Source organism: Nematostella vectensis, chromosome 15, assembly GCF_932526225.1.
Source record: "Nematostella vectensis chromosome 15, jaNemVect1.1, whole genome shotgun sequence".
NCBI lineage: Eukaryota > Metazoa > Cnidaria > Anthozoa > Actiniaria > Edwardsiidae > Nematostella > Nematostella vectensis.
The window spans coordinates 3373086-3384615 of record NC_064048.1 but is presented as its reverse complement, the minus strand read 5'-3'; the positions used below and the strand labels follow the sequence as shown (position 1 = coordinate 3384615).

At 38.4% G+C, this 11530-nt stretch overlaps 1 protein-coding gene across 1 annotated transcript; it reads right to left on the bottom strand.

The window, feature by feature from the left end:
* Window positions 1-248: 248 nt before the first annotated feature.
* Window positions 249-11087, bottom strand: LOC5501087 (CCR4-NOT transcription complex subunit 6-like). Its single transcript, XM_001622386.3, has 6 exons — window positions 10518-11087; window positions 6899-6967; window positions 6566-6723; window positions 5291-5445; window positions 4442-4743; window positions 249-4035 (listed from the first exon to the last, which is right to left on the bottom strand). The coding sequence occupies exons 1-6, from the start codon at window positions 10990-10992 to the stop codon at window positions 3536-3538; spliced, it is 1659 nt and encodes a 552-aa protein (XP_001622436.2). The 5' UTR covers window positions 10993-11087; the 3' UTR covers window positions 249-3535.
* Window positions 11088-11530: the final 443 nt, after the last annotated feature.

The following is an 11530-nucleotide window of genomic DNA, read 5'->3' as shown; positions in this document are numbered from 1 at the left end:
ATGAGTGGGACAGTAAGGTATAGATGGCAATATAGGGCAGGATGGTATGAGTGGGACAGTAAGGTATAGATGGCAATATAGGGCAGGATGGTATGAGTGGGACAGTAATGTATAGATGGCAATATAGGGCAGGATGGTATGAGTGGGACAGTAAGGTATAGATGCCAATATAGGGCAGGATGGTAAAAGAGAGTATGGAAGAAGAGGGCATTTTAGTAGGGAAGGTAGCAAACGCAAGACGACAGAAATGCGAGATCAAGGACATTTATTTTTTGTCCATAATGTGAAGGATAAAAACTGTCATAGCCACGCCCCCGGATGCCTCAGGGGGTGATTGACAGGTCATTATATACTAATGCGAGTAATCTGAAACACAAAGAAACCTACATACTGCTAGAATCCATAATGCCTCCGTGAAACTCACATGTTTAGTCATCTTTATAGCTAAATAATCATACTAGAACAAAACTTAACTAACGCTTGGCCTAACTTACATACACATGAATGCCTTTATTTTTAATCAAAATCTATATCTTAAGTTTAGTCGTAAAATAATGTATAAAATGCAGAATTAATGTTTTGGGAGCCGTTATTAGATGCAGATATACTAATCTAAATGATAAATAATGTTATCGAATCAAAAACCAAGCACAAGTATTCTTTATAGAAATCGGACCATGTACCAAATAAGGTAAGTCGTCTGTGCGTGAAATAGACCATTATATATTCAAAGGGACGGGGTAAGTCAAATAACAAGGAATTTCGAACACAGCTTTCACTGCACGAACTTACTCTTCAGGATGTGTTCGTGACGAGAAAAGAAAGGCCAAAATGGAACACACAATAAGCCCAATCCTTATAATGGATAACTAATGGTCCATCCCGACGTACTGAATGTTCTTTGAACAGTTTCATTTGGCATGTAATTATCAATCTGAGCAGTATACAGGTTCTGTGAGTGAGACGACAAAGTGTCAATGTGTATGTGCAAACCCCCACTTGCGATCATTCCGTGTCATTCACATTTATCTGCTATCTTTAGGGTAACTTTGAAACGCGAGCGAAGCCATTTGTCGAATGCTGCTTTACGAAATGCCGAGTAGTAATCCTTGTTATTAGAAAAAAAATATCAGCTATTACACGTAAACAGTGAAAACGTTGATCGAATGTTAGACTCGATTCGCCGATGCGCGACATGTCAGAACGACTGCGGTGGAAACTAGGTCTAAGGAATCATTTCAAACATATCTTCGCTGTCCACGTCTTAGATAGAGAGCTTTGCTCTCATTACATCGAAATTTCAAAGCCGCGCCGACATATGACTTGGCTCGCTCACACTGTCGCACACTTATTTACACTATCTTGATATCTTAGGAGCACCTGGTCTATCCGTGTAGAGTTGGCTTAAAAGTTCACCTTAAAAACTTGTTTACCTTAACAAATTCGGTAGGCTCTGTTCTATACACGTAAATAGAATTGTATTCTACAGGTTAAAAGGTAAAGAGACCTTCACTTGTGGCCTCGAACAGTTTGTATTGAGTTATATTGATCAAAATGTTTCTTTACGAATCATGAAGTATAAAAGTAGGTAACGTTAGTGGGAAATCTTATTTACATCTCTCAACTTATCTTCTAAGTAAGACGCTTCGTAAGTAAATAGATCAGTTATGTTATTTGGGGACAGAAATCAAGTAGTCGAGATTTGCGAACAATCACCAATCACATCAAGTATAAATAGCGGATTCGGATTGGCTCACCCGGAACCCATTCAACTGTGATTGAATACAATTGTACGAGCGGAAAAGCGATAGGTGAAAACGGTCCCCCAATACAATGTAAGATTGAATATATAAGCGTGAATTCGGGTATATTTACATTCGCGCGACAACAATATATAAATACAAAGTTATGAGAAAGAAGTTGGAAGAACGCGTGCTTTGTTTACAATTATAAGAAGAACAGCAAAACCTAAAATAACTAGATACTATAAACTCTGGAAAGTTACCCTCTTTATTAACCTGATCCCCTTGCTTACAGGCGAAGGTGATCGCTCCTTTCTTTTCCAAACAGAAAACCTTATCCAAAGCACATCATCCCTGTCACGTGAGTCACGCAACGCGAAAACAAAACCCGAAAGGTAACGCAACGTGAAACAAAAACCGCGACAGCTCGTGAATTAAACACACGGACGAAAACGACGCAAGATTATAAATATCCACATATGTGTTTGGCACGCGATATGCACGTGATCCTCACGTACAAAATCTATGAGACCGCAGTGTTTGCCGGGATCACCGTTACGTCACGGTTGATGCGACGCAAGCTAAGCAGCGTGACATCTTTAACAAGTCACGTGATAGCATTCTCAGGGTGCACTGCGAGGCTATTTCACGTTACACGATTGATGCTGCTTCCAAAACAGTTCTCGGAAGTTTCCGAGAGATTATAGATATATCGCGGCATCGGGAATAGATGGAAGAATGGAATGAGAAATAAAAATTACAGGTGTTTGCATTTTTAACATCTTGTAATTAAGAAAATATCTGAAGAGCGTTCACAAGTTTTTTCAGAAAGTATATAAAAAAACGATTCCTGGAACGCTCATTAATCTAGAAGCAGCATAAACCTTCACCATGCTTTCGCCTATGTTCCCTGTAATCCAATGTGCAAAAAAATTAAAACAAAACGTAAAAAAACAACTTCGCTCTTCTCCTCGCGAAGTATACCGAAGCCTGAATAAAGTTGGATTAAAATTGCGGTAAAATCGGTGCGAATTACTTGACAATACTTGTTACTCTTTCGCCCTCCAGTGTCCGAATTGCCTCTCCAATTCGTCTGTCTTTTGGTGTTCACAATGTTACAATGTTAATCTAATAACTAGCTAAAATACAAGGTGCATTAAAACTACTGATATTATTACTACTGCTGCTGCTGCAAACGTTTGCAAAGTCTTCCTGGAAACACAGATTTCCGTGAAAAGGAGGATGAACTCTTGCAAAAACGGTTTCCCTGCTGAAATGCTACCCAGAACTCTTTTCGCGACGACGCGTAAAGTAAAGCAGAAAACAAAGGAGGAACTTAAACAAATAACATGAACAAGGCGATCCTCAGAACATCTGGAAAGCTTTATAAAAAAATGCCGTATATGAAAGGTATTTAATATTTACAAACAATGAAAGCTACACAAAATTATAAAACTGAGATACAAAAATTCTTACTTATAAACGACAAAATGCTATTTATTTTGCTGGAGGATAACATTTAGTTAAAATATCAAAAAAGAACATCTTTGCCTCCTACTCAGGCGTTAAAAATATTCGAGATTGTAGCGCACGGGAAGACTACACACACAAACGTGGTAACAGCAGCAGAAGTGATAACGCAACTACTAGAGTTAGATGCAATTCGATTTTAAAAGCAGTGCCTGGAAAACTCTCTTTGCCTGGGAACGAATCATGGATAGTCTAAATCCGCGATTCAGTTGTCTGGCTTCACATCCCTAGTTACAAATATACAAGATTGCGATTCGCCAAGACTACCTGGATAGGTGATTAGAATTCTGCCCAAATCCAAACCTTGGTACCGTCCCGTAGACTTCGAATTCCACAAGCAGCGCTTGATGGTCGGACGGGAAGTGCGGGTGGGGCCAACCAATGATCTTGTTCTCCGAGATGTAGTCGGGGTTGACAGAGCCTAAGACGCCTAAGGGTGAAAGCGTATCGTAGCTGTAATACACATAATCGATCACACCTTTGAACTCGTAGGTGAGGTTACTGAAGGGGAGCTGATGGTCGCCGTCATACGCCTTCTTGAGCCTGAGCCCGTGGGTCAGCTCCCCACACGTGTCGCCATTCTTACTGCTGCCGTTGCTCAGCCGGGAAAGAAAACCCTGGTACTGCATCTCCTGGAAATCGCAGTGGTCTATGGGGATACGCCCGTTGTCCAGGAACTCAATGACGCCCGAGTTGGGTAGCGAGTTCAGATCACCGCACAGGACGATGGGTATGGACTTGGAGGGTGTTGTGCCATTCTTGCCTGGAAAACGACGGAAAGGGACAATGCAAATGACAATAAAAATAACAACGTCGAAGCCACTTTAGGTTTTTGCAGCATGATGTCAATACACATCATAATTTATAGTGCAACCTTGACAGAAGTGAGAAAAGATCTATACATTGTTTTCCAGATGGCGAGGGCACAAATGTATGTGGAATTCTCCAGGCTAGCTTCTGCAACAGTGGTTGCTGAGTAACAGAAAAGCCGTAGCCTGCCAATGCCATGGGAATAAAACGAAGGTTTCACAGCTAGGGCATGGGAATTCTTTAAACGTATTGGGATCAATTAAACTGACTCTCTCTTAACTCGAACCCTGGCTAGCTTGGACCGACCTTTGTTCTCTTCTGAGCTTGATTTACCGAGGTTCTACCGCATACCAACTCACCTCCATGTGGGTGGAACCCTGGAATATACTGCTTCAAGATCATCTGCAGCTCATGCATCAGCAACACGGTCTGAATGAGCTTGACGTCCCTGAACTCAGGGTCCCAGTGAATATGAGCATTGGATACCAGGACCTGTTGGCCCCCATTGTACCCAATGTACCCAGTGTCTTTCAGCTCCAGCAACACAGCAATACCAATGTTATCCTTGGTCATTACACGATTTAACATGTCATCCGAGCCTTGGGCATTAGCCATGGCTAGCTGGTTGAACTCCGTCAGGAACTCCTTTACCATTGTAAACCTGATAATAGTAAATGTCAGTATATACCTAAAGAATCTCAAGTGCCAATAAAAAAATCATAGAAAATTAACTTAATGGATGTGAGGCCCCAACTATATAATTGACAATAAAATGAAAGCACAAAAACAGCTGTTTTCAGAATAAGGAGCAAAAAAATTTCAAACGTTGATGCACCTCCCTGAAATATATCTCCCTGAAATATGATTTCATTTCACAGAAAATAAATTCTGAAACGAAAAAAAATTAAAATAAAAAATAAGATAAACCGAAACCACAGCAACATGTATTCAGAATTAATATGGTAAATTCATGGCGGGGTTTTTATTGTTTATAAATCATCTTGAACTAGATTTTCAGGCAAAGCATGCTCAACGTCCAAGTCTGTTATACCTATCTTTTTTCCTAGGACTCTTCCTAGGAAAAAAAATGGAGGGGGAGGGGGGCACTTATTAAAAAATTGAGGACGTAGAAATGCTTATTAGGGAAGCGGTGCTTATCTGAAGAAGGGTGCTTATTTGATCCATTAGGCATATGGTTATGGACGTACTTTGTTGTTCTGTAGAATATGGCACAGCCATCAACATGTTTTCTGTCATCCTCAGACATCGTCCTTGCTCTTGACTTGGGACTAAAGATCCCATTGTAACCATCCTGCTTCAACTGAGGCAGGAAGAAGTTGTGAAACTGTTCCGTCTCGACTTCCTGCACATAAACAAGATCTCAGTACCTACTTCATCAACGCTATCTTGCACTCCATAACATTGAGGAAAATATGTTGGTATATGTCCCGATAAGAGAAGGAGCTCTAAAAAGTTATATTGGTCAACACCAATTTATTTGGAGAATGCCCCATTAAAAATTCTATTGGTCAACACCAAATTATTTGGAGAATGCCCCATTAAAAATTCTATTGGTCAACACCAATTTATTTAGAGAATGCCCTATTTAAAATTATATTGGTCAACAACAATTTATTTGGAGAATGCCCTTTAAAATTCAACTGGTCAGCACCCCACCTTCCCCTACCTATTAAGTACCAACCTCTTGGAATGGACTGGAACTCCATTTTTCTCTCTTCACCCGTACAAGAACCAGAGTTTAATTTATATATCCAGTTTGCCGTCTGCCCTCTAGGTTTCAACAGCCCATGTAATGGATGTTGCTATTTATATTTATCTATGACTCACCCGTACAAGAACCAGAGTTTAATTTATATATCCAGTTTGCCGTTTGCCCTCTAGGTTTCAACAGCCCATGTAATGGATGTTGCTATTCATATTTATCTACGACTCACCTGTACAAGAACCAGAGTTTATATAATTTATATATCCAGTTTGCCGTCTGCCCTCTAGGTTTCAACAGCCCATGTAATGGATGTTGCTATTCATATTTATCTACGACTCACCTGTACAAGAACCAGAGTTTATATAATTTATATATCCAGTTTGCCGTTTGCCCTCTAGGTTTCAACAGCCCATGTAATGGATGTTGCTATTCATATTTAGTTTTCGGTTGAAGGCGGGTATTCGTACCAAAGCACCTGGGGTGGGTGGGTGGTGGTGGGGGGGGGGGGGGGGGGGGTGGGTGTTAGGTGGATAGATAATCTGGAAGGGAGGAAAATGTTGAACATAAATGGAGTGGAATGGCAAGAATGGGGATGACAAAAACGAGTATATAGAGTTACAAAATGAAAAGGTGGGATATTTCTTAGAGCTCTTCGAAATGTAAAGCAACCTTACGTGTATTCTAGTACACCCCCCACCACCCACCCACCACAGGTGCTTTGGTACGAATACCCGCCTTCAACCGAAAAATGACTCACCTGTAAACTGACAATGTCAGCTCCATAGTGAAGAATCTCTTTCATAATTGCTGTTTTCCTATAATCCCAGTTTAGAGCCCATGTAGGGCAGTAACCATACTGCTGAGACGTGCAGTATTTATCACACAGCACGTTAAAACACATGACGCTGAAATTCCCTGGAATGACAAAATGTGCGAAAAACACTCAATGATGGAATTATAGCACCATAACTGTGAACAGTCCTCATAGTTTGAGATCGCCAGCAATACTCAGCTTCGTAGGGGAAAATTCAACATTTTCAGAGCATAGTGGAGCTAGCTAGCCATTGAGCATTTGTTGTAGATATCTTACCACTAGATCTATGTCTTGGTCGTTCTGGAACAAGCTGTATCCATTGTCTCTCAGGAGGGGCAGGACATACTGAAGACAAAGCAAGATATAACAATCATCTGCCTGTATAGGGTAACCCTAGAATGTGTATTCTAGTACTCCTAGTTAAACTGCTACATGCTATTTGACTGCTACTCTAGTGTGCATTGCACAATAAAGCACCAGCTGGATGAAATGAAGCCGAATGTCTTGTAATATTTGCAATGCTGGAAAGGACCTATAACATGACAGTAATTGGACTTCGCTGAATGTGTAGTTTTGCTCTTTTGTCAATTTAAGGTTATTCTATGCTATTTTAAATTTTATGTTATTCATTTTTACCTCATTTATCAAACTGTTTTAACATTTATAAAATACTGTCAACTTACTTATATCAGTGGTATCTTTGATCATTGTTAGTAGAGGGGACAGGTTGGACATGTTATTGTTTTCTTATTTCCAAGTTATCCAAACACGACCGTGCACAAGTCGAGCATATAGTACAAAAGATTACATGGAGTAAAGAAGAATCGTTGTTATTTACATTAATAGCACACTTCAACCTTTAGAAAAATCTTCAGTATTGATGCAGACTCGTACAAACGCTACTATACTTGCAGTGAAAGCTCACCGAGTGTGTTGATAGATCTCTACTCACCATAGAATTTCAGCACCGCTCGGCACTTGTAAAAAATATAGACGGCTTTATAAAACTAACCTTCTAGGGCTGTAGAGTTATGATATAATGGTGATAAAACTTGTGAAGTTATAAAGACAAAGATTGAAAGAAAGTGATTAAAAAAAGCAAAGTTTCCTCTTAAATCAATAAAAGATTTGTGCCGAATATGTGTATTCATAAATCTCGTCCGTATGTTTTCTTGTACTGTACGCTTGGTTTGAGCACACTTACAATCAAGTGAAAGGTTTGTTTAACATCAGAGAGCGCCTATTGCTTATATTCTTTATAGTTGCCAGGTTTCCTAACCATCACCCCCTACTAACTATGTTTTGTTATAGAACGAGGTGAGTTAAGAACAAACACTATGTATTTCAAATCTGTTGTTGATGTTGAATTTTATTTTCTACCCTCCATCCTTCCCAAATCGCTTTTTAACTCGACACAAAAAATTTTCAAAAGGCTATCATGTTCTATGTATTTAGACATAAGTGGTTCTTTAATCAATCATTCACATTTCCAGCAAAGCACTTACCCTACAAGTGTTTTTATTTTAATTTAAAGTCTCAGTTTGATTTGCTTAAATTTCTTTTTTTTTTTTTAAATCCAGCCTTGATTTTTTAATATATAATGTAGAGGACATGTTTCATGCAATTTCTTCAAATTCTTACAATCCTTTATATGTATATCTGCTTGTATGTTTATTACCTAAAAGTCCCTATATGGAAGGCTATGATAAAGCCTTTTGTCGCAGGACAATGGGACTTTACCTAGTTCTTACGTCGATGATTACTTAAAAGGAAACCAAGCTGGAAAACGGTGGTATTCTTTCTAATGTACTATAGTTTATCAAAACAAGTCACTTGAGTAGGAGCTTGAAGTTGTATATTCTACACATATGATGATCTTAAATGATAACTGGTAAAGATAGGGCTGTTTTTAATTCTAGACAAAACAGTCTGACTATAACACCAAGGTCAGTCAGTGGTGAGAATGCCCCTTTCCCTATTTAGATTCAAAGATATGGCCAAGCAGGGAAGCTACAGACATCTGATAATGAAGATAAAAACATCCCAAGGCTCACTTAAAAGGAGTCTTACAATAAGCAGAGTCCACAACTACAGTAATTTTCATTGGATATATATAATTTTTTTTAGGATGTAATCATAACTCACAACACAACAGCTCGTTCTTCATATAGTTTCTAAGATATGGTGAAGCAGAAAATCTATAGGCATCTGATAATATATAAATTTATATCAAGGCCCTCTTGAAATAAGTATTTTATTAAGCAGACACAACTATACTAGAGATTTTTGTAAAAACATAATTTATTTAACCTCAAATAACTCACATTAACATGATAACCTTAAACATTAAGCAACAGCAGCCAGTTATTTATATGAAACCTTCCATTTAAGGGAGGCTTTATTTACAGTTTGACTTGAGAATTTGAAAACTTCACTATGGGATGTGTTGGTTATACATATATAGAGGTAGTCCACTTAAGGAAAGTCCTTTGTATAGAGGTTTAACTAAAACCTAGAGCAACTTATTAAAAATCCTGGATAATCAATCGGAACTAACACTATCTGGACTTTTTATTGTTGCATCCAAGTTGCTTCATTATGCCCAACACAAACTTTTAAGGCTCTAGCCAGGAAAAAAAAGGCTAGATGAGCTTCAAATAATTTTTAATTTACCAAATAGGAGGGCTTCACTGCTAAATACCCTGATAAAGGTCACATATTCCATGATACAGACTGCCCTCTAGCAGGTAGCTTGTTTTTTTTTCCAGAAAAAATACTATAATATAAAGATCTCAATTATGCTGTTCATAGTAACTAAGACGATTTTTTTTTGCTGATGCAAAGAGTATGGCACTCTTGTATGATGCCAAAAATCATAATTTTAATTTGTTACAATGTTTTGCTTTAATTATCATAGCTGAATATTAAGACAAAGATAATATTTAATAAGAAGTTAATTAGATTTTTTAAGCATAAAAAATGTTGCTATGGAATGGTTAGCGTTGCCATAGAATATAGTATTAAAGAATGAAAGTAAAACAAGAACACTTAACCAATCTTAATCAGAAAACACAAATTTCCTGGTTTTCAAGCCTCTAGTTGTCAAGTTGAGCAAATCACATACTTCCACATTATTTAACTAAACAACGGATCATAGGGTAACTAATTTGGATTAACTAATGCGTTACAATCAGACTATGAACACAATATTTGATCACGTGGAAAAGAACCCACAATCACAACTATTTTTTTTAGTATTGTTGATTTCCGGTTTAGGAAAAGTTCTCATGCCATGCAACTTCCCTTGATATGGGAATTGGCTTAAATGTTTTCAAACGTAATGGATCTTATCTTGAACGCTTCAATAGCACTAAGAAAGAAGAAAAGATCACTATCTTTATTCTCCTCGAAACGGGAATTATTTCCAATATGGAACTTCGTGAATAGAAAATTAGTTTCGCATTCCAAATCATCTTGAATGCTAATGGAAGGTTGCGAATTTCTTTTACAAAAAATAATGCCGTAGGCTTTCCGAATTAGTAACCTTTTTCTTGGTTGTATATCAGGATTCAAAAAAGGTTTAAGATGGAGTTTTGTGCGATTTGTTGATGTAATTGCGAATAGACAGCAAGCCATTGTGCTTAGGTCAACCGCGTGGATTCCCAACAAAGAGCACAGCGTTCACACTAGACCATCAGAAATTCGCTTAATTACGACCTCGGAAACCTCCAAATCAACCAAACAATCCTAAACAAGCAGCCCACTTCCATTTGCGTTGTAAATCAGAGTGAATTCGGCCTAATTGTGTTGTTTTAATAAAGTTTTTCGTCGTCCTCGTGAAGTGTAAATTTAGTAGCTGACACCACAGATGAAAGCATGTTTACCTAAAACTTACCGGATAAATTGTCCAACATGTAAGCCAAAAGCTTGGTTGTACCGTTCACTTCTGCATTAAGGTTTAATATTTCCTGTGGTAAGGGGTTTCCAGAAAGTCCTAGGGTTTGCAGCTGAAAAAGTTTGCCAAGTTCGTTGGGCAAAACCCGCAAGCCGTTGTTGCTCAAAAGCAGCTCTCGTAATGTGACCAGATCTCCCATTTCTGCGGGCAAACTTCGTAGTTTGTTGGAAGAAACATCTAGGTGTCTTAGGTTGCAGAGTCTGGATATATCAGGGGGAATCCTGGTTAAGTTATTATCGTTCAAAAACAACGCCGTCAAAAACTGCAGCTGCCAAAGATTTGGGCTCAAGTTTCTGATCGGAGCAGTAATTTCCAACTCACTCCACGATGATTTCTTTCCTGCAGCCACATCTTCAGGGCTCATAATAGAGTAATTCCTCCGGTATTCGTTATTTTCATGCTTATCTTTCGGCATTGCTGAAAATCATGACTCGCTTGGCGTCGAAAACAAGAGCACAAACATGGCGGACATCTTCGCTCATCTCCGAACACAATGCTACGGGTACCATGACGTCACGGGTGCGTCACTACCCTGATTAGCATACACGCATACTTATGTTCAAGAAGGGTGACGTCATCTTGACCACCAATAAACGATCGTTTGAACAAATCCAGGAAAAGTTTCGAGGAATGTAAACTTTTTTTGGATGTAAGGATGCAGAGGGTATTTTAAGGTCACCAATTCGAGAATTTGAGGGACGCGGTTTCTGAAGTGTATTATTTTGTATTATCTTATTTCACCATTTGAACATCTCATAACCTGGTCATACTCATCTTGTATAAAAATAATGAAAAAGAATAACGTGTCGATCGCTTAGCCCACTTCATGATGCATGTAATATTTTAATTCTATAGTATTGATTCTTCTAATTCATTGCTTCATTTTCCTGTATCAACTACGACGCTTAATTTCAATAAAGAGACTTCATGAATTTTTTCAAGCAACCATTTTT